Source organism: Haematobia irritans, chromosome 4 (genome assembly GCF_050003625.1).
Source record: "Haematobia irritans isolate KBUSLIRL chromosome 4, ASM5000362v1, whole genome shotgun sequence".
Taxonomy (NCBI): Eukaryota; Metazoa; Arthropoda; class Insecta; order Diptera; family Muscidae; genus Haematobia; species Haematobia irritans.
Genome location: NC_134400.1, coordinates 167,447,779 through 167,474,556, shown reverse-complemented (window position 1 = coordinate 167,474,556; position 26,778 = coordinate 167,447,779). Strand labels below are relative to the sequence as shown.

At 34.8% G+C, this 26,778-nt stretch overlaps 2 protein-coding genes across 2 annotated transcripts in view; both read right to left on the bottom strand.

Moving 5' to 3' along the window:
- The window catches only part of LOC142234152 (band 7 protein AGAP004871), a 47,271-nt gene extending 23,421 nt beyond the window's left edge, over nt 1-23,850 (bottom strand). The window contains exons 1-4 of the mRNA XM_075305235.1: nt 23,746-23,850; nt 21,099-21,171; nt 17,355-17,437; nt 4,279-4,482 (exon numbers count right to left, since the gene is read on the bottom strand). Coding sequence (XP_075161350.1) covers nt 4,279-4,482; nt 17,355-17,437; nt 21,099-21,171; nt 23,746-23,844 — 459 coding nt within the window. The 5' untranslated portion in view covers nt 23,845-23,850. The remainder of the gene's footprint in view (nt 1-4,278; nt 4,483-17,354; nt 17,438-21,098; nt 21,172-23,745) is intronic.
- Nucleotides 6,714-12,155, bottom strand: LOC142233387 (uncharacterized). Its single transcript, XM_075304282.1, has 2 exons — nt 8,639-12,155; nt 6,714-8,461 (listed from the first exon to the last, which is right to left on the bottom strand). The coding sequence occupies exons 1-2, from the start codon at nt 12,153-12,155 to the stop codon at nt 6,912-6,914; spliced, it is 5,067 nt and encodes a 1,688-aa protein (XP_075160397.1). The 3' UTR covers nt 6,714-6,911.
- Nucleotides 23,851-26,778: the final 2,928 nt, after the last annotated feature.

Sequence of the window (26,778 nt, the reverse complement as noted above, 5' to 3'; positions counted from 1 at the left end):
GCTTGGTTGGTTTTGCTGCTGGAAGTAAATATTGTCATATTTGTGTCACTATATGCAAAGGATGATGGTTTACCATTGCTGTGGACTGCCACAACAGTGAGTCAGTGAATCCTGCAACTGCCACATAAAACCGCCTGAAGGCAAAGAGGCTGTGAAAATGAGCTTAGCTTGCAGATATTTCCAGCTATTTAAATTACACCTGGATGAACAGAAATAGCACCATATCTCAGTGATATGAATGCAAAACTTTTGCCAAAGTGTATATGAAATATTCTTGTGTCTATTAAATTTGGTTCTTCTTCTAGGGATGTCATGGTAAATCGGAAGTTTTAGAGAATCCGACAAATGGAAATCGTTGTATATTCCCTACACCAAATTTGTGGTGTAGGCTGTGTGCGAAACGTCATGTGAATTTATTTGTGAAATGAAAAATCTTTATTGAAAACCACACGATGCAAATTCTTTTGTTGCGGAAAGATATTAGTTGAGGTTTTGTGGAAATGTTCATACAGAAGGAGTGCAATGTGAGATAGTGCATCGAAAAAGTTCACTCTTGGTCGTTTGGTATTCACAGGCATAAATAAATTACTGAGTATGACATTGACATAAAATTTAGCCCAGAATAAATGTACTGCTAACTCAAGAAAAAAAAGAACCACTTCGAAATGTAAAGCCGCGAAATATAAGTAAATATCGTAAATATCAATTAAGTATCGTTTAAGAATCTCATATTGAAATTACAAACATATAATATTTGTGGAAGTGATGCTATGGTTAAGATACCAGCCTTGCATACAAAGGGTCATGGTTTCAATCCCTGCTTCCACCAAGTACCAAAAAGTTGTTTGGTGTTTCTGAGTGTTTCAAAGCCTCTCTAAATGGTTTCACTGTTATGTGGAACGCCGTTCGGAATCGTATTATAAAAAGGAGGTCCCTTGTCATTGAGGTAAACATTGAATCGTGCAGCATTCAGTGATAAGAGAGAACTTCGCTACTGTGGTATCACAATGGATTGAATAGTCTATGTGAGCTTGAAATATCCTAGCCTAACCTACTCCTTGTGGAACCTACTTTCGAGTGAAAAAAATGGCAATGCGATTTTTGCCTTAAGAAGGCAAATCTATCAGCAAAATGACAGAATCTTATGAAGAGCTTACTCTACTTCTTCGGTAGCTGTACTATCAAAAATCATTTTAAAGAGTATAGACATGTTGAACGTTGTGATTAACCGCAACCAGGTGCCTCGAAAACGTCTTGTATAAAGGATAATGGAATATAAATCCACGTTATATTTTGGCAGTCACAAATGCAGTCGAATATCGAAATTTTTGATTTGGGATGCGTCCGCCATTGCTGAACAACAACCTTTGAGCCTACAGTTCTCCCATGGAAACCTTCGGGCATGCAGCTGTCCGCAATGGCAGTTATCCTATTAATAATTTCTGGTCTACAGTTCTCCCACTAAGACTTCCTGGCATACAATTCCTCTACTGAGATCGAATTCGGGTACACAGTTCCCATATTCAGACTTTCAGACCACCAGTTACCCCTAATATATTGCACAGTTTGCACAGGAATTGTAGACCTTCGGGTTTATCTTTCCGGTCTACAATGTGCCTATTGGATTTTCGGGACCACAGTTGCTTTTTTCTCCGACATACAGTTTGTCTACTGAGACCATCGCGCCTAGGGTCCCCTATTGAGGCCTTCGTACCACCAGCTCCTCCACAGATATTTTCCTCACTGAGACCTTTAGGTCTGCGATTCTTCTCAATGAGACCATCGGGCGCGCAGTAATCTACAAAGACCTTCTCGTCTTCAGTTTCCTTACTGAAGCATTTGGGCCTATAGTTCTCCCGCGGAGACGGACCTACTGTCCCCTCAATGAGAATTTCAGATATTTTCCCTTCGTGACTGCGATTCTCCCAGAGAGCTGCACTGCTGTAGGTTAGAAGGCCCTACTAAGACCTTCGGACGACTAGTTTCTTATTGGCACCCACAGTTCCCCCACCAAGCACTTTGGGTCTACAGTTCCCCTACTTACATCTTAGGACAACTGAGAAATTTTAATGAACAACTCCACTACTAAGGCCATCACTTTGGCATTACCTCTACTGAAACCTTTTGGCCTACAATACTACTGAGATCTTCGGACCACTAGTTTCTCCCCCACTAAGACATTCGACCCTACAGTTTTCTTACTAAGCCATTCGAATATTTTTCACAATGCTTCACTACTAATAGAGTCGAGTTGGCAGTCCCCCTATTGAAATCATCTGCACTATAGTTCCCCTTTTAGAGACCTTCCGACTACCAGCTACCCTACTGAAACGTTCGTGCGTTCTATTCGCAGATGATAGTTCACGTTCACTAGTTGCTCCCCTGGCAGCTTGGGGTGCACAATTCCCCCACAAATACATTCGGGCCTACTGTTTCCATATTGGGATATTCGGCCATTTTTCCTACAAAGAACTTCGTGAATAAGGTTCCCCACTGAGACCTATTGACGCAATGCTTCACTGCTAAGACCTTCGAGTTGACAGTTCCCCTAATGAAATCTTCTGGCCTACAGTTTCCCTATTGAGAGCTTCGGACCACCAGCTCTCCAACTGATATTTTTCCTACTGAGACCTTTGGGACTGCAGTTTTCCCCACTGAGACCTTCGCGCACACATTTATATACAAAGACCTTTATGTTTTCAGTTTCCCTACTGAAACATTTGGGCCTATAGTTCCCCCACATAGACGGTCCTACTGTTCCCACACTGAGATCTTCGGATATTTTCCCTTCGTGGCTGCGGTTCCCCCATTTGGGCGCAGAGCTTCACTGGTAAGTTCTTCGAGTTGACAGTTTTCCTACTGGAAACTTCAGGCATACAATTTCCCTACTAAGATCTGGGATCGAAGAATTAGTTCCCCATTGGTCTAAGCTCCCCTACTGAAATCTTTGGATATGCTCCCTACTAATACTTTCTTGCTTATAGTTAGTTCACTGAGACCTTTTAACGTACAATTCCACAACTAAAATCTTCGAGTTGTCAGTTCCTAGTGCCTATTGTTCCCCCACTGAAAACTTTCGGCCTACAGCTCCCGAACTTACATGTGGAGTTCCTCCTAAAAAGTTCAGACCTACAGTTTCTTTTCTTATACATTCCCATATTGTTTCTATTAAGACCACAGTTCCAATGCTAAAACTTATGGGATTATACTGTGATCTTCAGACCACTAGTTCCTTTACTGGCGACCCGGTACTCATTCCCCCACTAAGCCATTTGGGACTACAATTTAATTAATTCGTGTCTGCGCTTCCCCCACTGTGCGTAAGGCAACACTACTAAGACCTTCGAGTTGACAGTTCCCCTCATGAAACCTACAGTTTCCGAACTGTACGGAAACTGTAGGTTCTATTGAGATCTTCGGACCACTAGCTCTCTAACTGATATTTTCCTTACTGAGACCTTTGGGTCTGCGATTCTCTCTACTGAGACCTTCCTGCCTACAGCTCGCCTACTGAGACTATTGTGCCTACAGTATGCTTTATCGTGGTCTAAAATTTTCCAAGTGAGATCTTCGGGCCCTAACTTTTCTAATGAGACCTTGGACCACGTGTTCCCCATCTAACACCTTAGGCTGCACAGTTTTACTTCTAAGCTCTTCGGCTCTACAGTTCCCCTATTAGATCTTCGGGGCTTGTGGGCCTGCAGTTCTCCTCACTAAGACCTTCAGGCGAACTAAGACCCCCGGATCCTCAGTTCTCTCACTGAGATCTTCTGGCCTACAATTTCTCTACTGAGTTCTTTGGGGAAACAGTTTCCCCTCTGTAGACCTTCAGGCATCTAGTTCCACTAATAAATTTTTTCCTATTAAGATCTTGGGGCATGCTATTCCCAATAGAAGCCAGGCCTATGATCCTGCTTAGCTTCGGAATCCAAAGAGAATATTTTCGTTGCATATTTGGGACACCTTTTTGCTGGGTATGTCATTGGCTTGGCGTATGAAATTCAGGAGTAGAACACTATTGTGCTCATCGAAATAATAGCGTACGCTTTATATTTAAAAACTATTCTTTAGATTAAACTTGAAATTCTATAATGTAATAACAGCTTCTTTGGCCCAAGTTACTATAAAATCCTTTATGGATGTGGATAAACTTTTGTTAAACTTAAGAAATTTCTGAAAAAGAAAAAAAATGATTTGGGCGACTTTCTATATGAACATCCCTATTTCTTTCTTTTTTATGTTATGGTTTCTTATTTTGGTCATATTTTTAGTACTTACCTGCATCGTGTCGGATATTGTCATACGTTCACTAAGAATTTCATGCAAATGCTGGGTGCCCATTGTATTCCGGAGAGTTGTTTGCGCCAGCAGCCTTGTGGAGTGATGTGCATTTTCCACATTCGCTATAGAGACTGTTGCATTCGAGACCCGATAATAGACTACAGCATCCACTGACACAGTAACGCTATCCTTTGTCAACACCTGAAAGCAAAAATCAGTACCAGGCACCGAAAAGAATAACGAAATGAAGTGAGAGACATTGGAATCAAGAATCACACACACTCTGATACACGGAAAATTGTATAGGGAAGGAAGGTAACAAGATTTACAATGAAAATATTTCCCATTTCCTTTTTTTTTTTGTTCAATTCTTGTTTCTTAGTTTTCGGCTTTGTAAGGCAACAAGGATGCAACATGAATATGCAGATGTATGAATGGGAATAATATGCCAACCTGTCATCCACGCATCTAGCTATTACCCAGAAGATATCAAAGTTTTTTTTTGTCTTTCTTATCAAAGTAAAAGTTAGAATGCCAAAATAAACTAAACTACAATGAATCATCAAAAACTCACAAAGTTCAAATAGATATTTTTGTTTAAAGTATGAAATTTGTTGAGAGCTTTATAAAGATTTATATTCCCATGTACATACACTGACTATCAAAATCGAGTGGATGATTTTAACCTTTTTACTAATTAGGTAAAACTTTCCCTAGATTTGCCGCATTGACTGAACTTTTCTAAATGACTCAGATGTCCATTTTATGTTACGTCAAATGCGAAAAAAAGCTCCAGATTATCTAAACAGGATGCCTTGGCCATAAAGAAGAGCGTTTCAATGACTTGGATATGTGTCAGGCGTTAAAAAGAAAGAAGTAAATAGAGCCGAAAGCTCACCGAAGCCCAATCTAATGTACCCTCCACCATGGATTGCGTACAAAGTTCGACCAAAGACTGTCACCCACCCACAAAGTTATTGAACTGCGTCAACAGCTACCATTGTCAAGATCCATAATTATATATGGCCCCATATTAATCGATCCCCAGATTTGACCTCCAGAAGTCTCATGAAGGAACACATTTTATCTGATCCGGTTTGACTCTCTAATTACCATGCGAAAATTGCTTCATATCGCTTCATAATTCATATCGTATAGAGGAGTCTCTATACACACAAAAAAAATTTTTTTTCTGATTCAATCACGAAATTAATTGATACAATCAATTTTTTGATTGAAATGCCTTCAATCACAGAAATGATAGAATCAATTAAAAAACAAGTATATACTGCCGAAAGTTCGGCCAGGCCGAATCTTATGTACCCTGGGTTGCATAGAAACTTCTACTAAAGACTGTTATCCACAATCGAATTACTTGGGTTTCGGTAACACTTGCCGATGGCAAGGTATCTTAAAACTTCTTAACACCATGTTATCAATTGTAAATTAGTCCATACGGGGTATATATTAAACAAAAAAAGGCCGACTAATTCGTAAATAATAGAGTTTGATAAAATTTTCTATACACTGACAAAAATATTGTCGTGAGGCTAAAGATTTCATATCCTTAAAATAAGAATGCAAATTTTGCTTAGCGTAGAAGACGCATTTCTCCAATATAAAGTTTTTTTCCTTGTCGTGTTGTCCTTAAAATTAAGTGATTGGATTTAAAAATGGGTATCATAACATGAAAGAATTTTTTTTGGGCTAAAGTCAACTTGACTTTAATAATTCAGAAAAATTCTTTACAATTAATGAAATTGTCTTTTTGCATCTTTTTGCAAAAAAATCGTTCAAAAATAGTACACATTTTTCAACACTTTATTTTAAAGACGTTTTTACTTGAAACGTAGTATAATTTCTATTGGAAGTCGTGTCCGAATTTGGAAAATAAAGTTGTCATTAACTTGTTTTTAAAGGACTTTAATAGCATATGAAGAACAAAAGTTGAAAAATCGAAAAATTTTAATTTGCTTCCTAGAGTCAAGTACACAAAACCTAAATTTAAAATAGAATTGTGTCTTAAAAGTATCTGGTGAGGAATAAAACAAATGTTGAGTTTGAATTTTATTACACCATAAGGTAGATTTATTAAAAATTCTGTTGAAGACTTTATTCGCGAGCTGTTCACTTGTTTCAATCAATGGGCGAAGCTAAAGTGATTTTTGATTTCATTGTTCAATTCTAGTGTACCAAATTTAAAGCGGTACTTCATTCATTATTTTATCAATGATATTTCAAAGTCATTCATATTTTCTACATACGTATAAAGTGTTGCTTAAGCTTACTCTTTTTCATTCATAGGTTTACATTCATTGATATTAACAGTTTTTGAAAGCAACAACAACATATTCATATTAGTAAAGTAATATAAAAAAAACAATAACAATACTCATTGAGAATCATTCTACGTGAGATTATTAAAGTGACAAGAGCAATGAGTATAATTATGAATGAGAACAAAGTGTTATATTTATGAATGAGAGCAATGTGTTATACACAACGAGAAACATATAATATAACAAATAGACAGCTAAACATGAATGAAGTAAATAATAATAAATTTGAAGCGAGCACAGTGTGGATTAAAATTACGTTCACCACCATCCCGGCCCCCCTGAAACGTAGTTTCAGATTATGGGAAGTTTTACCAAGGTAGAAATAGGACGTGTCATTTCTCCGCATTGCGTTTTAAGTTTCACAGCTCTTACATTGCCATCTATACCGGGATATGTTTCGATCACTTTTGCCAGTAGAAATTTGGAGGGAGGTAAATTCTTTTCTTTGACTACAACAACATCTCCAACTGCTAGATTTGGTTGAGGTCTATTCCATTTTGGTCGCTGTTGCAGAGAAGTTAAATATTCTTGATGCCAACGTCGCCAGAAACCTTGAAACATATTTTGTACATGCTGCCAATATCCAAGTCTGTTTGGTGTGAGGTTGACCAGATCTCCTTCGGGAACAGTTGTATAAGGCCTGCCAATAAGAAAATGAGCCGGCGAAAGGTATTCGCAATCTGTATCTGGAACAGTGCCTAGGGGTCTTGAATTAACTACGGCTTCCACCTGAGCCAATAGAGTGTGCATCTGCTCGAATGTTAATTCTGTATTTCCAATAACTCGCTTAAGATGCAACTTAACCGATCGAACCGCCGACTCCCACATTCCACCCCAGTGGGGTGCAAATGGAGGAATAAACGTCCATTGTATACCGTCTTCGGCTAAAGATGCGGAGACAATTTCGTTATGAGTTTGCGACAAAATTACTTTGTGCATCTCGCTTAATTCTCGAGATGCCCCAAGAAAATTTCTTCCATTGTCACTAAAGATTTTTTTACATTTTCCTCTTCGCGATATAAATCTTTTTAAAGCGGCAATAAAACAATCGGTGCTTAAATCAGTGGCGAGTTCCAAATGTATGGCGGAGGTGACTAGGCATACAAATAAACAGATATACCCTTTAGATTTCTTTGCATTTCGTCCTGAGTATTGTTTTAAAATTATTGGGCCTGCATAGTCGCAACCAGTATTTTCAAAGGGAAACGCTTGACGTACCCGGATGGATGGTAAATCTGCCATTAACTGTTGTGTATTAATTTGTCGTTGTCGAAAACATTTGAGGCAATTATGAGTCAGATTTCGAATCAGATTTCTTGCACCAATAATCCAATAGGTTTGACGGGCAATAACAAATAAGGCCGATACTCCGGGATGCAGATTTTTCTCATGAAGGTTTTGTAAAATCAATTTGGTTATTCGGCTACATTTTGGCAAGATTATTGGATATTTTGAAGCATTGTCTAGTTCTGAGTTACGTAGGCGCCCACCTACCCGTAACAAGCCGCTGCTGTCTATGAAGGGGTGTAGTTTTGCTAATGAAGATGTTGTACTTACTAGGCGTTTACTTTGTAATAGCGTGCGCTCTTCGCTAAAGGCATCTTGGGCATACTTTGTCAGAATTAGTTCGGCGTGTTTAAAGTTGTTGAACGAAATATTCGGCGATTTTATTTGGTGTGGATATCTAGTGGCATTGATGAACTTGAAGATGTAGGCTACGACACGTATGAGTTTATTCCATTTCGAAATGCGGTGTACCAATTCATGTAGTGGATTATAGTCATTCACTGTTGAGACCAGAACTTTTGAAGAAAGTTTAAAGGCAGAAAGGGCGTCAGGATCTGTAATTACATCAAATGAATTAGAACAGTTATTCATATTACTGATTTGGAATGGGTCCCTCAGCCATTGTGGGCCCGTCCACCAAAGATCAAAGGAACGAAGTGTTGATACAGGCATCCCTCTTGAGGCACAGTCGGCCGGATTTTCTTTAGAGGCAACATGATTCCAAAACTTACGAGGCAATATTTCCAATATTTCTGATGTTCTGTTGGCTTCGAATGTCTTTAACTTAATGGGTGGTTGAGATAGCCAACACAAAACAATTGTTGAATCACACCAAGCTCGTATATCAATTGATTTGTGTGGCAAGGCTTCTTTTATTCTTTTGAGTAGACGAGATAAAATAAGAGCTCCGCATAATTCAAGACACGGCAACGATTTTTGTTTGATGGGAGCTACCCTTGTTTTAGCAGCAATGAGTTTGACATGAGTATGACCAGTGTCGTCTACGAATCGACAATAAACTGCGGCAGAGTATGCGTGTATGGAAGCATCCGAGAAACCATGCAGCTCCAATTTTGTAACATCATTCAAAATGTATCGTGGAAGTGTAAAATCTTGAATAGAAATTAAATCTTGTCGAAATGTAGTCCATTGACGTGTAAGATTTTCAGGAAGTGGTTCATCCCACGATAGCTTGTGTGACCATAGTTCTCTTAGTAGAATTTTAAATTGTATTACCACAGGAGATAATAAACCCATGGGATCAAATATACGTGATACATCAGATAGTACCTGCCTTTTTGTTGCGACTGGATTTTTGTTGAGTTCTATATGATACCCCAGTTGATCTGACGATGGTCTCCAAAAAATACCGAGCACCTTTTTTACATCCTTTTCGGGAGCTGCAAAAAACAATTGATCTTGTGTACTATCTGATATACTCACGCAATTTGAAACCCATTTCCTTAGTTCCAGGCCTGCTTGGGCTAGTAGATTTACCAAATTGTCACGTATGAAAACTATTTCTTCTTCCGTTTGTGCCCCGGTAATAACATCATCTACATAAAAGTCCTCCATTACCACCTTCGATGCAATGGGGAACTTGGATTTATAATCATAGGCTAACTGCTCCAACACTCGTACTGAAAGATATGGCGCACAAGATGTGCCATATGTAACCGTGCATAAAATGTAATGTTGTACCTCGTGTAACGGCGACTCTCTCCATACAATACGTTGATAATTTTTGTGATGTTCAGATATCCATATTTGTCTGAACATTTTTACTATGTCGGCTGAGAAAACATACCTGTGGAAACGAAATCTCAAACAAACAGCAAATAAGTCCCGTTGTATACTTGGCCCAATGTGCAAGTTATTATTAAGCGATATACCGTTGGAATCTTGAAATGAGCCATCAAACACGACTCTAATTTTTTCTCCCAAAACTGGATGATGGGGTAGATAAAAAACTCTACCATCAGTAACATTAATCTCATGAGGTTTGAGTTTACGCATATGTCCCAATTTTTCATAATCTCGCATAAAACCAATATACTTATCTCGAATTGCTGGATTTCGCTGAAGCCTTCTTTCGACAGCATAGAATCGAGATAGCGCACCATTTAGTGTATTTCCAAATATTGGGTTTTCATTTTTAAAAGGCAACTGAACTACGTACTTACCATCACTTGCACGCGAGTGAGTGGTTTGAAAGTGCGTCTCTACAAAAATGTCATCTGGATCGGCTTTAGTATGGTGTTCAGTTTCTTCTAGTTCCCAAAAGCTTCGAAGGCAACGATCAATATCCACGGTGGTAACAAGTGTAGTAGTTTGGTTGTAAATTTGCTCTGTCTCAGCACAAGTTACAACCCATCCAAAAATTGTTGAAATTGCAATAGTATTGCCCTGTGAATCAATACGTTTGTTGAATGTGAAAATGTTCCAAATATGTTCTAGGCCAAATAAAATATCAATCTGTGACGAAATGTTGTATGTGGGGTCAGCAAGAGGCAAATCCATAAGTTGATTTTTGATCTTATTTTCAAAGCTGTAGCCAGGAAGAGATGTAGTTATTTTAGGCAGAACATGTACCTTGGCGTTAATCGATTGCTCAGAGATGCGTGAACGTACGAATATTTGACATAAACCCCGAGTTGTCTCGGCTTTAATTGATGAAATACCATTTACCATTATTTTTGAGGGATATCTTTGAAGGCCTAGACGTTGAGCACAACTCTCAGTGATAAAAGACAGCTTTGAAGCGGTATCTAATAAAGCTCGACATGTTATAAACTTTCCAAAGCGATCTCTGACATAAATAGAAGCAGTGGGCATGATAAATTCTTTGTCTGACGTACAATGTTTACTACTAGATGGAAGTGAAGGTAACGAAATGGGACATGCAACGTTAGCGGTAGTGGACCACTGAATATTGGCACTAGCTGTATTATTAGAAGAAGACGGTGATTCAGGGGGTGAAGACTCCGAAACTTGACCGGGTAAATATGTAGGTTCATGTTCATTACTCGGAAGATGTAGGAGTGAATGATGTCTTCGATGACATTGCTTGCATCTACCTTTTGATACACAGTTGGAAACCGCATGACCCTGTCTGAGACAATTATAACATAGTGCAGATTCTTTTACGAAGTGACGTCGCTCATTAATATCTTTTTGCAGAAATGTGGGACATGTAAAGATTGAATGGTCGGGAGACTTGCACAATAAACAGCTGGGTTTTGCTTTAGTACTCACCAGACATTTTGTATGGTTACCTTGTGACTTGCCTGAATGACTGTGCTTGGATTGATGGGCCTGTTTCTTTGCACACAATTCAACCTCTTCGCAGCGATTGTCTAAGAATTCAAAAAAATCGTTAATGGTAGGAAGTGGATTATCCCGACTATCACGAATCCACTTGCTCTTTGATTCAGGATCAAGTTTAGATAACAATAAATAGATTAACCACCAATCTCTTTCATCTTTACCTATAGCATCAAGACCACGAATTATTTCATTTGCCCCGTCAGATATTTTTCTCATGGTTGCAGCATTTTCCGCCGATATTGATGGTAGGGCCATAAATGCTTCTATGAAAGAAGTAACAATTTGCTTAGGGCGATCATACCTATCATTGAGCCTTGTCCAAGTTGTTTGAAAAGCAGTTTCGGTAACCGGAATATGTTGTATTAATCTTGCGGCATCTTCTTTGAGTAGCGACTTCAGGTAATGAAACTTTTGAATATTTGATATTCCTTTTGATCCTATAGCGCTCTCAAAAAGATCTTTAAAACTTGGCCAATCTTTGTATGTCCCTGTAAAAAATGGAATATTTATGCGAGGTAAATCATTTTCTTTAGGATGGCTAGTCGTTGAAAGTTTTTCCAAAAATGCAGCCTGTTGATCTGCCAACTTTGCTATTGCTCCCGAGTTGGCTGTACTTTCATTCAAAGTAGGAGCATATTGTGATTTTAAAGCATACAGTTTACCACGCGCTGAAAGGTATTTCTCTTCGTAGCTTGCAAAATCAGCCTCCGGGTCCGCAAAAGTTTCCACATCTTTGAATTTGTATAAATCGTCTGTTAATTTTACAAACGTTTGCCAAACCTCTTCCAAACGCTCCAAGCGGCTAACCACATCATCGAAAGTTGTTTCTGCGGATGGAACCTGAGCAAACGCCAAAGCACGAGTAATTGAGCCTTTCAAGCGACCTCTGGTCATCGTCAAGGAATTCATTTCTTCCGACATGATGTGTTATTTTTTACTTTAATTTGCACAAGAACTTCCTTAAGACAAGTATAGTGCAATCAAAATTTGCGTCCAAAACTTGATCAGAACGAGATCGATTTTTTTTTTATTTTTTAAATAAAATTGATACGTTCTTCGATTTTGATAGTTGTGGAATTCCAGATTTTATTAAATGACTGGAAGATCCGGTTCCAGAAGGACCAACACTTATGGTGAGGAATAAAACAAATGTTGAGTTTGAATTTTATTACACCATAAGGTAGATTTATTAAAAATTCTGTTGAAGACTTTATTCGCGAGCTGTTCACTTGTTTCAATCAATGGGCGAAGCTAAAGTGATTTTTGATTTCATTGTTCAATTCTAGTGTACCAAATTTAAAGCGGTACTTCATTCATTATTTTATCAATGATATTTCAAAGTCATTCATATTTTCTACATACGTATAAAGTGTTGCTTAAGCTTACTCTTTTTCATTCATAGGTTTACATTCATTGATATTAACAGTTTTTGAAAGCAACAACAACATATTCATATTAGTAAAGTAATATAAAAAAAACAATAACAATACTCATTGAGAATCATTCTACGTGAGATTATTAAAGTGACAAGAGCAATGAGTATAATTATGAATGAGAACAAAGTGTTATATTTATGAATGAGAGCAATGTGTTATACACAACGAGAAACATATAATATAACAAATAGACAGCTAAACATGAATGAAGTAAATAATAATAAATTTGAAGCGAGCACAGTGTGGATTAAAATTACGTTCACCACCAGTATCCTTACTTGTATTCTCCGCTTTTTTGGCTCGGAATCAATACCAAAATTGTTAAAGTAAAGACAAAATCTTTGGAACCGGACATGCTTTTTTCAGTGTAGAAATAAAATGTTGAAAAAATTTTCTATAGGATAAACTTTAGACAAAATTTTCTATAGAAATAAAATCTTGACAAAATTTTCTATAGAAATAAAATTTTAACAAAATTTTCTATAGATACAAAATTTTGACAAAAATTTTCTATAGAAATAAAATCTCGATAAAATTTTCAGTAATATAAAATTTTGAAAAAATTCTCTATAGAAATAAAATCGTGAAAAAATTTTCTATAGCAATAAAATTTTGACAAAATTTTCTATAAAAATAAAATTTTGACAAAATTTTCTATAGTAATACAATTTAGACAAAGTTTTCTTTAGAAATAAAATTTTGACAAAATTTTCTATAGAAATAATATTTAGACAAAATTTTCTATAGAAATACAATTTTGACAAAATTTTCTATAGAAATAAAATCTTGATAAAATTTTCAGTACTAATAAAATTTTGACAAAATTCTCTATAGAAATAAAATCGTGAAAAATTTTTCTATAGCAATAAAATTTTGACAAAATTTTCTGTAGTAATACAATTTTGGTAGATTATTTTTGGAGTTCGGCTATATATAACTATAGACCGGTATGGACCAATTTTTCCATGGTTGTTAAAGACCATATACTAACACCACGTACCAAATTTCAACCGGATCGGGTGAATTTTGCTCTTCCAAGTGGCTCCGGAGGTCAAATCTGGGGATCGGTTTATATGGGGGCTACATATAATTATGGACAGATATGGACCAATGTTTTCATGGTTGTTAGAGACCATATACTAACACCACGTACCAAATTTCAACCGGATCGGGTGAATTTTGCTCTTCCAAGGGGCTCCATAGGTCAAATCTAGGGATCGGTTTATATGGGGGCTACATATAATTATGGACCGATATGGAACAATTCTTGCATGGTTGTCAAAGACCATATACTAACACCACGTGCCAAATTTCAACCGAATCGGATGAATTTTGCTCATCCATGAGGCTCCGGAGGTCAAATCTGGCGATCGGTTTATATGGGGGCTATATATAATTATGGACCGATGTGAATTTTTGCATGGTTATTAGAGACCATATACTAACACTGTGTACCAAATTTCAGCCGGCTCGCATGAGGCTCCGCAAGCCAAATCGGGGGATCGTTTTATGTGGGGGCTATATATAATTGTGGACCGATGTGAACCAATTTTTGCATGTTTCTTAAAGACCACGTACCAAATTTCAGCCGGATCGTTTAAAATTTGTTTCTCTTGGGGGCTCCGCAAGCCAAATCTGGGGATCGGTTTATATGGGGGCTATATAATTATGGACCGATATGGACCAATTTTTGCATGGTTGTGAGAGACCATATGGTTAGGTTAGGTTATGTGGCAGCCCGATGTATCAGGCTCACTTAGACTATTCAGTCCATTGTGATACCACAGTGGTGAACTTCTCTCTTATCACTGAGTGCTGCCCGATTCCATGTTAAGCTCAATGACAAGGGACCTCCTTTTTATTGCCGAGTCCGAACGGCGTTCCACCTTGCAGTGAAACCACGTAGAGAAGTTTTGAAACCCTCAGAAATGTCACCAGCATTACTGAGGTGGGATAATCCACCGCTGAAAAACTTTTTGGTGTTCGGTCGTAGCAGGAATCGAACCCACGACCTTGTGTATGCAAGGCGGGCATGCTAACCATTGCACCATATACTAACACCATGTACGAAATTTCGCATGAAGTTTGCTTCTCCAAGAGGCTCCTCAAGCCAAATCTGAACGTCGGTTTATATGGGGGCTATACGTAAAAGTGGTCGGATATGGCTCATTAGCAAAACCATCTGACCTACATTAAAAACAACTACTTGTGCCAAGTTTCAAGTCGATAGCTTGTTTCGTTCGGAAGTTAGCGCCATTTCACCAGACGTACTCATGTACGGATGGACATGTTTAGATCGACTCAGAATATCACCACGACCCAGAATATATACTTTACGGGGTCTTAGAGCAATATTTGGATGTGTTAAAACGGAATGACAAAGTTAATATTCCCCCCATCCTACACTGAAAAAAAAGCATGCCCGGTTCCAAAGATTTTGTCTTTACTTTAAAAATGTTGGTATTGATTCCGAGCCAAAGAAGCGGAGAATACAAGTAAGGATACTTTTAAGACACAATTTTCTTTTAAATTTAGGTTTTGTGTTCTTGCTTCTAGGAAGCAAATTTTAATTTTTCGTCTTTCAGCTTTTTTTCTTCATATGCTATCAAAGTCCTTTAAAGACGAGTTAACGACAACTTTTTGTTCGAAATTCAGACTAGACTTCCAGTAGAAATAATGCTATGTTTGATGTAAAAACGTCTTTAAAATAAAGTGTTGAAAAACATGTCCTACTTTTGAACGATTTTTTATTTTGTAGTCAAGATGCAAAAAAACAACAAAATTTGTCTGAATTTTTAATGTCAAATTGACCTTACCCCAAAAAATTTTTCTTTCATGTTATGATACCCCTTTTTAAGTCAAATCACTTAATTATAAGGACAATACGACTTCATTGAAATGTTTATTGACTTTGGGACAAAGAAAAAAACTTTATTTGAGAGAAATGCGTATTTTATGCTAAGCAAAATTTTCAGCAGATGTCATCTTTGGCCTCACGACAATATTTTTTTCACTGTATGGTGGAGGGTATATTTAATTGACTCAATTAAAAAATTAATTGATACTATTAATTTTTGTGATTGATTTTTGTTTTAATTAAAACAAATTGTTGAATCAATTAAATTTTTAATTGAATATTTTTAAAAATCAATTAAGACTTTAATTGGAAAAAATTTCGTGGAAAAATTGTCTGTGTATACAACGATCAAGAACTAATTATGATTATATAGGTATTTATTCTGCCTTTTTATACCCACCACCATAGAATGGTGACGGGGGTATAATAAGTTTGTCATTCCGTTTGTAGCACATCGAAATATCGATTTCCGACTATATAAAGTATATATATTCTTGATCAGGGAGAAATTCTAAGACGATATAACGATGTCCGTCTGTCTGTCTGTTGTAATCACGCTACAGTCTTCAATAATGAAGCAATCGTGCTGAAATTTTGCACAATCTCGTTTTTTGTCTGCAGGCAGGTCAAGTTCGAAGATGGGCTATATCGGTCCAGGTTTTGATATAGTCCCCATATAAACCGACCTCCCGATTTGGGGTCTTGGTCTTATAGAAATCGTATTTTTTATCCAATTTGCCTGAAATTTGAAATCTAGAGGTATTTTATGACCATAAACAGGTGTGCCAAAAATGGTGAGTATCGGTCCATGTTTTGGTATAGCCCCCATATAGACCGATCTCCCGATTTTATTTCTTGGGCTTATAGAAACTGCGGTACTGTAGGACTACAAATACGTGTGCCAAAAATTGTGAGTATCGGTCCATATTTTGGTATGGTCCCCATATAAAACGACCTTCCGATTTGGGGTCTTCGGCTTATAGAAACCGTAGTTTTTATCCAATTTGTCTGAAATTGGATATCTAGAGGTATTTTAGGACCATAGAGAGGTGTGCCGAAAACGGTATCAGTCCATATTTTAGTATAGCCCCCATAAGAACGATCTCCCGATTTAACTCCTTGGGTTTCTAGAAATTGAAACTCAATGTAAAATTGAAACTCAATGTAAAATTTCCAGATTTTACTTCTACAGGTGTAAGATTTCAAATCAAGACGTTATTTTATAATTTTCTTTCACACTTACAAGAGATGTTAATGATTCCTCTAAAACTCGAACAAAAATGGTTCTTATAAATCCAGAATCTGATATAGTCCTCATAGGTGAAATCTTTAAATTTATCTTCGGGAAGTGTCCTCAAGTCCTCAAGCGCTCCTGAAATGTCAAAGGAAACCCTAATATTTGCTTCATGGTGGTGGGTATTTAAAATTCGGCCCGGCCGAACTTAGTGCTGTATATACTTTTTTTATCTAACATAGACTCCATATGGACTAACATACAATTTAGAAGACCCTGTTAGGAAGGTGTAATATACCTTGCAATCAGTAAATGTTACCACAATCCACGTAAGTCGATTGTGGATGAAGTCCTTAGTATAACTTTGTGGAGGGTACATAAGTTTCGGCCGTATGTACTTGTTTTTCATTTCGTTGTTCCTTGAAAACTACCAATGAAATGAAATGAATGAAATCCTAGGATTTCCTTGAAATTCCATTTTGATCAAACAAATCACTTTTAATTGAATTATTTTTGCTACTCTATGACTGCTATTTACATGTGGTCTCTTTTTCAATTAAATTTGTTCGTGTTTACGTAATTTGATTACTTACTTCTTGTGGTGGTACATCGTATGTCCTAGTACGTAAATCCACTCTCGCATATGAGTCTATGCAGGGCAGGATAAAGAATATACCTACAAATAGAAAGCAAATTCATAGTAAGTAGTAAGAAATATTGAAACTTTAGATTTAAGATAAAAACGCTTCAAATATAGGCTAAGATTTATTTTAAGGATTTAGCGTCTTTGGTTTAAAGTTTTTTGGAATTAAGAAAACATTTTTTACTTTGAAGTATCCGTTATAATTTGGATTTTTAAACTGGGATTTGTTTGTACGTGAGTACCTTTATTAATAACTCCACGAAAAGTGAATGAAAAATTCACAAATGGGATCTGTATCTTAATTTAAATTTTATTGGTCCTAGATTTAAAGCCAGATAGGTCGCTTAAAAAATTTATTTGTTTTAAAGAAGCCGCACAGAAAAAAATTACGTAGTTAAACTAACGCTAAATTTAACTCATTTTGATTGGAAAAAAAGTATTGGCTTGTAGTTACATTTTATTATTTTTATCGAAATTTTCCACAGCTTAATGAAATCGTACTTTTCTTAAGTATAAAGTTCAATGACCGTACACATAAGTTCAATATGAATTAAAACAAATGAAAATTTTCGTACGATTCCCAAAAATGGTAAGAATGAACTACTGTATGGTTAAAATGGTCATGATTTGGCGCCAATGATTTTCTTCTTTATTTTTAGTTAATTTTTTCTTCTATGAGATGATGTAATTTCGTGAACTGCTATTAAAAAGTACAACAGGGCATTAAAATTTCCTTGTTTTAACAACGCTTTGTGGAAATCTCAAAATGTGGAGTAAAATTTAGTTCAATTTTCGTGCGTGGTAGTTCATTCTTCCTACAAAACAAATCACTTTTTTCGGTGCGCATCTTTGGCTCGAAGTCAATACCAAAATCCTTAAGGGAAGGTCAAAATCTTTGGATCCAAGTAAACTTTTTTTTCAGTGTACCCTCAACAAAAAATTTACTTCAATTAAAAATTTTAACTTAAATATTATGATATTTATTCCGGCATCCTTGCCGCTTCCTTAAGATATAGACGTTTTTTGACAAAATTTTCTTTAGAAATACAATTTTGACAAAATTTTCTATAGAAATAAAATTGTGACAAAATTTTCTATAAAATAAAATTTTGACAAAATTTTGTATAGAAATAAAATTTTGACAAAATTTTGTATAGAAATAAAATTTTGACAAAATCTTCTACAGAAATAAAATCTTGACAAAATTTTCTATAAAATAAAATTTTGACAAAATTTTGTATAGAAATAAAATTTTGACAAAATTTTCTACAGAAATAAAATTTTGACAAAATTTTCTACAGAAATAAATTTTTGACAAAATTTTCTGAAGAAATAAAATTTTGACAAAATATTCCATAGAAATAAAATTGTAACAAAGATTTCTATAGAAATAAAATTTTGACAAAATTTTCTATAGAAATACAATTTTGAAAAAATTGTCTATAGAAATAAAATTTTGACAACATTTTCTATAGAAATAAAATTTTGACAAAATTTTCTATAGAAATACAATTTTGACAAAATTTTCTATAGAAATAAAATTTTGACAAAATTTTCTACAGAAATAAAATTTTGACAAAATTTTCTGAAGAAATAAAATTTTGACAACATTTTCTATAGAAATAAAATTTTGACAAAATTTTCTATAGAAATAAAATTTTGACAACATTTTCTATAGAAATAAAATTTTGACAAAATTTTCTATAGAAATAAAATTTTGACAACATTTTCTACAGAAATAAAATTTTGACAAAATTTTCTATAGAAATAAAATTTTGACAAAATTTTCTATAGAAATACAATTTTGACAAGATTTTCTATAGAAATAAAATTTTGACAAAATTTTCTACAGAAATAAAATTTTGACAAAATTTTCTATAAAATAAAATTTTGACAAAATTTTCTATATAAATAACATTTTGACAAAATTTTCTGTAGAAATAAAATTTTGAAAAAATTTTCTACAGAAATAAATTTTTGACAAAATTTTCTGAAGAAATAAAATTTTGACAAAATATTCCATAGAAATAAAATTGTAACAAAGATTTCTATAGAAATAAAATTTTGACAAAATTTTCTATAGAAATAAAATTTTGACAAAATTTTCTATAGAAATACAATTTTGACAAAACTTTCTATAGAAATAAAATTTTGACAAAATTTGCTATAGTAATAAAATTTTGACAAAATTTTCTATAGAAACAAAATTTTGGCAAAATTTTGTATAGAAATAAAATTTTGACAAAATTTTCTATAGAAATAAAATTTTGACAAAATTTTCTATAGAAATAAAATTTTGACAACATTTTCTATAGAAATAAAATTTTGACAAAATTTTCTATAGAAATACAATTTTGACAAGATTTTCTATAGAAATAAAATTTTGACAAAATTTTCTACAGAAATAAAATTTTGACAAAATTTTCTGAAGAAATAAAATTTTGACAACATTTTCTATAGAAATAAAATTTTGACAAAATTTTCTATAGAAATAAAACTTTGACAACATTTTCTATAGAAATAAAATTTTGACAAAATTTTCTATAGAAATAAAATTTTGACAAAATTTTCTACAGAAATAAAATTTTGACAAAACTTTCTAGAGAAATAAAATTTTGACAAAATTTTCTAGAGAAATAAAATTTTAACAAAATTTTCTATAGAAATAAAATTTTGACAAAATTTTCTATAGAAATAAAATCTTGACAAAAATTTCTATAAAATAAAATTTTGACAAAAGTTTCTATATAAATAACATTTCGACAAAATTTTCTGTAGAAATAAAATTTTGAAAAAATTTTCTACAGAAATAAATTTTTGACAAAATTTTCTGAAGAAATAAAATTTTGACAAAATATTCCATAGAAATAAAATTGTAACAAAGATTTCTATAGAAATAAAATTTTGACAAAATTTTCTATAGAAATAAAATTTTGACAAAATTTTTTATAGAAATAAAATTTTGACAAAATTTTCTATAGAAATACAATTTTGACAAAATTTTCTATAGAAATAAAATTTTGACAAAATTTGCTATAGTAATAAAATGTTGACAAAATTTTCTATAGAAACAAAATTTTGGCAAAATTTTGTATAGAAATAAAATTTTGACAAAATTTTTCTATAGAAATAAAATTTTGACAAAATTTTTCTATAGAAATAAAATTTTGACAAGATTTTCTATAGAAATAACATCTTGACAAAATTTTCTATAGAAACTAATTTTTGGCATATATATCCTGCGTAACATAAGTATGGAAGCTACATGTAAATATGATCCGATTTCAACCATATTTGTCATATTTTACATCAGTTGTACTCTAAGTGCAAAATTTTAAGCAATACACACATATATGGCCTCTGGGGCCATATATGTGTGTATTGGGCGAAATAATACATGGAGCATAGTTAAAATGTAATTTCTTTTTAATTAAATATTCTTAAATTTTAAGAAATTTGTGCTTACAGCACAGTTTGGTTTTATCTAACCATATAAGGATGGAAGGACAAACTCGAAATATTATACCCATTTAGTGGCTGTCAAATTTAACACTAATTTCTATGTGAATACATATCCTTTGATGTCCTTAAAGCAATAAAATTTTTATAAGTTAATTTGAATCACGGTGGCAATCATCAATGGTTTGGTTTTCTTTTTTTTTCAATAAAAATAAACAATAAACTAATAACGTACCTGGTCCTTTGGCTCCACCTTGCATTAAACGACCCAAACGGAAGATAACAGCACGTTCATATTCCTGGACCACCTGCAAAAAATATATCGGAAAGCAAAAAAAAATGGCTGTAGCAAACAATAGCGGGTATGTAGGTAAAATATTTGCACAAGACCAATGTTCATATATTGACCAAAGGACACTTTCAGCATACAAACACCTGGGTTCTTCTTCTTCTTCTCGTATATAGACATAGCATATTTGTATATGTGACTTAGGGTGGATTGGTTGATTTAAGAATTTCTCAATACGTACCCTAAGATAAATAACTGCCATTACAATTGAGGTTTAACAATAAACCGAAGAATTTGTGTCAAGCCTTTACCTTGGGAAATCCAGAATACTATTTTAAAACCAGTTCTTTGGAGTAAATATAGTTATTTGACTTATGGTAGCAGTTTCCTAAACGAAGATATCTTAAAGCGTCTTAATATTGTTTTCTAAATTGTCAGATTAAATACCGATATAAACCACTTTGTTTCTTAATCGGTTTATATAGAGGTGTCTGTAGATAATTATGAACCGATATGGAGCAATTTTCTCCAGCGGTAGAAACCTGGAAGATCCTGCACAGGCCATATAAATACGGTCAGAATTATTATAGAGCAGTCCATTCGACACTGTATAGCGTCCAGCACTGTGGGATGCTCTAAGTATCAAAGGAATACCACCGAAATAGTGAACTTAATATGGGAATTGTATAGAGGTGCAAAATGCAAAGTACGCTATACAGGAGAGGAATGTGTAGAATTCGAGACAGAAGCAGGCTGACAGGTTTGCGTCCTATCACCCACGTTTTTTTTTTTTCGTACTCGCGGCACCCATTTTGCACAGAGCTTCCGCATATCCAAATATTGATGAATGATATGACCAACACGTTCCCTTGACATCTTTAAGGCCTCTGTTATCTCGATCAACTTCATTTTACGGTCATTCAAAATCATTTTGTGGATTTTTTTTTTGATGTTTTCGTCGGTAACCACCTCTTTCGGGCGTCCACTGCGTGCACCGTCCTCCGTGCTCGTTTCACCAGGCTTGAATTTTGCATACCAATCAATTATTGTTGATTTCCCTGGGGCAGAGTCCGGAAACTCATTATCAAGCCAAGCTTTTGCTTGCACCGTATGTTTTCCCTTCAGAAAACAGTATTTTATCAAAACACGAAATTCCTTTTTTTCCATTTTTTTTCACAATAACGAAAGTAGCTCTACAAAAGACGCTCTATCTCACAAACTAATTGACTTACAGGCGTCAAATTTTGACACGAATCATTTGAAGGTTGGTACTATATAAAAATAATATGCATTTAATACTAGCGACGCCATCTATGCGTCAGACCGGGGACTTATCAGCCAACCTTATATATGGATACAATAGAGGGCATATACTGACACCATACACAAAATATCAATCGTATTACATGAAATATGTTCCTACATGCGACTCAAGAATTCAAAACTGGGGATATGTTTCTAAAATAACTACTTATAATTATGGATCGATAACATCAATAACAACTGCACACAAAAAAATTCTGATTCAATCACGAAATTAATTAATTCAATTATATCTTTAATTAATTTGATTGAAAGTCAATTAAAAAATTAATTGATCCAATTAAAAAAATAATTGATACCATAAACTTTTGTTAATGATTTTTATTTCAATTAAAAAATTTGTTGAATCAAATAAAATTTTTAATTGAACAGTATTTAAAACTCAATTAAGACTTTAATTGGATAAAATTTCGTGAATTTTTTTTTCTGTATACATATGTGACGTTGCACGCTGGTGATTTAATTCCTTTGGAAGTTAGTGTGATTTCAACAGGCGAACAGACGGACGGATATCGCTGTACCGACTTAGAATTTTACCACAATCAAAACATATGTATTCTTTAGTGTTTAGGGGCTTTACAAACGGATTGACAATGTTAGTGCCATCCACAAACTTTTGGCGATTGGTCGAAACTGGAATTGAACCCAAGAAACTGGAATGGGAGCCACCTTGGTACAATGGTTAGCATGCCCGCCTTGAATACACAAGGTAGTGGGTTCGATTCCTCCTTCGACCGAACACCAAAAAGTTTTTCCGCGGTGGGTTATGCCACCTCAGTAATACCGGTGACATTTATAATGGTTTCAAAGTTTCTCTAAGTGGTTTCACTGCAATGTGGAATGCTGTTCGGACTCGGCTATAAAAAAGGAGGTTCCTTTTCATTGATCTTTACATAGAATCGGGCAGCACTCAGTGATAAGAGAGAAGTTCACCAATGTGATATCACAATGGACTGGATAGTCTAAGTGAGCCTGATACATCGGGATGCCAACTAACCTAACCTAATTCCATTCCATGGATTGCACTACGGTGGCTCCTTTTTGAATGGTAGTTAAAAATCATATGATCGGATGCTCCAGGATGTTCAGGAATTCAAATCTGGGGGTCAGTTTATATGGAGCCTATATGTATTTATGAACAATTGTGGACCAACGGTTTCACCTCAGCTGAATTCTTACTTCATTTTGCGAATGAGGTTTTCTTAGGTTTCGTCGTATACTGTAGATTTAATCTGAAAGAAAGTACTTAGATATACACATTGTAACTTACCTTAAAGCACACAAATAAACTGAAGGGTAATGTCAAAATGACCAGACACACCGAAAGGAATATGAGGATTTTACCACATGTTGATGCCTGATGATTCATGTCTCCATTGACTTCAAATATGCCATAAAAACGACAGCAAGGACATTATAGCCAATATAGAATATGAAATGAAATACAAAATAACACACAACGACCATTGAATAATAGAAATGTACAATTAGTTTAACAAGATTCATTCTGGGTATACATATGTATGTATGTGTAGTAAAACAAATGTAAATATGTGTCTGTGGATATGTTTGCATATGTGTATGGCGAACAAACTAAAATCAATCTATTACAATTTAAATGAGACTAATTTACATTTGTAAGATTATTGCTTTTGTCATAGTCCGCACTACTCTGTGAATCCAAAAGAAAGTTGATTCACAGAGAGCGTTCCAAATGTAGGTTTATTTTTTTAAAAATTCAACTACAAAATATGAGTATAAATCGGGCGAAAGATATACATATGGGAGCTATTTCTAAATCTAGCTGATTTCTACCAATATACTGTACTTGTACTTCCTCTGCAAAATTTGAAGCAAATCATTGCAAAACTCTGGCTTCTGGGACCATATAAGTGTATATCGGGCAAAATATATATATTCTATGCATTGATGTAGTTAGGAAGATCTAGAGGGGAAATTTAAGCTCCACACAATATTTAAAAATTGTTTTTAATTTGGGAGTCACCGAATTAAAATAAAATTCGCATTTGGCAAACTTTTATACCCGGCGTCACACTGTGGGAGAGGGTGTTATAAGTTAGTGCGTATGTTGGCAACAACTAAAAGGAAATGAGATGGTGTGTTTGGCAATATTGCTCAGGGCCGGCCCTTGAGTCGATCTAGCCATGTCCGTCTGTCCGTCCGTCTGTGAACACGTTTTTGTGATCAAAGTCTAGGTCACAATTTTAGTTCAGAAACCAGAGTTTTATCCTAATTTGCTTAAAATTTTGTAAAAGAAGAAAAATTTGTACTATAGTCAAGTGTGCCCAATTTGATTGAAATTGGTTCAGATTTACATATAGCTCCAATATATATCTTTCGAACGATATGCACTTATATGGCCCAGAAGCCAGAGTTTTACCCTATTTTGCAAAAGAAGAAAAATTTGTACTATAGTCAAGTGTGCCAAATTTTGATTGAAATCGGTTCAGATTTAGATGTAGCTCCCATATATAACTTTCGAACGATATGCACTTATATGGCCTAGAAGCCAGAGTTTTACCCTATTTTGCAAAAGAAGAAAAATTTTTACTATAGTCATCTGTGCTAAATTTTGACTGAAATCGGTTCAAATTTAGATATAGCTCCCATATATATCTTACGCCCGATATGCACTTAGATGGCCTAGAAGCCAGAGTTTTACCCTAATTAGCTTGAAATTGGAGTACAATTAGTAGTGTGGTGAAGTGTGCTAAATGTGACCGACATCGGTTCAAATTTAGATATAGCTCCCATATATATCTTTCGCCCGATTTACACTAAAACAAGTAAGGATAGTCTAAAGTCGGGCGGGGCCGACTATATTATGCCCTGCACCACTTTGTAGATCTAAATTTTCGATACCATATCACATCCGTCAAATGTGTTGGGTGCTGTATACAAAGGTTTGTCCCAAATACGTACGTTTAACTATCACTCGATCTGGACGGAATTTGATAGACTTCTACAAAATCTATAGACTCAAAATTTAAGTCGGCTAATGCACTAGGGTGAAGCAATTTTAAGGAAACTTCGCAAAAGTTTATTTATGATTTATCGCTCGATATATATGTGATAGAAGTTTAGGAAAATTAGAGTCATTTTTACAACTTTTCCACTAAGCAGTGGCGATTTTACAAGCAAAATGTTGGTATTTTGACCATTTTTGCCGAAATCAGAAAAACATATATATGGGAGCTATATCTAAATCTGAACCGATTTCAACCAAATTTGGCACTCATAACAACAATGCTAATTCTACTCCCTGTGCAAAATTTCAACTAAATCGGAGTTAAAAATTGGCCTCTGTGGTCATATGAGTGTAAATCGGGCGAAAGCTATATATGGGAGATATATCTAAATCTGAACCGATTTCAACCAAATTTTGCAGGCATAGCTATAATGCTAATTCTACTCCCTGCGCAAAATTTCAACTAAATCGGAGTTAAAAATTGGCCTCTGTGGTCATATGAGTGTAAATCGGGCGAAAACTATATATGGGAGCTATATCTAAATCTGAACCGATTTGGAACGCATAGCTACAATGCTAATTCTACTCCCTCTGCAAAATTTCAATTAAATCAGGGTAAAAGATTGGCCACTGTGGTCATATGAGTGTAAATCGGGCGAACGATATATAGGGGAGCTATATCTAAATCTGTACCAATTTAGCTGATGCTTTGCAGGTTTTACGTGACCGACAAAACATTCTGATGTACGAAATTTGAAGAAGATCGGTTCATAAATACGTGAATTATGATCAAATCGGTGATAAATATATATGGCAGCTATATCTAAATCTGAACCGATTTTTTCCAAAATCAATAGCGATTGTCATTGACCAGAAGAAAGATCCCATGCCAAAATTGAGGACAATCGGACTTAAATTGCGAGCTGTACTTTGTTCACAAAATTACATATACAGACGGACAGACAGACGGACATCGCTACATCGACTCAGAATTTAATTCTAAGACGATCGGTATACTAAACGATGGGTCTCAGACTTTTCCTTCTTGGCGTTACATACAAATGTACAAACTTATTATATCCTGTACCACAGTAGTGGTGAAGGGTATAATGATCACAGAGGCTAAAGTTGTGCTCTGATTTAAGTGAAATTTGGCGCAGGGAGAATTAAGATTCTGGATATGCATGTCAATTTTTGGTTGTAATCGGTTTAGATTTAGATATAGCTCCCACATATATCATTCGCCCGATTTTCCGTCATATGACCACAGAAGTCAAAGTTGTAATGCGATTTATGTGAAATTTGCACATAGAG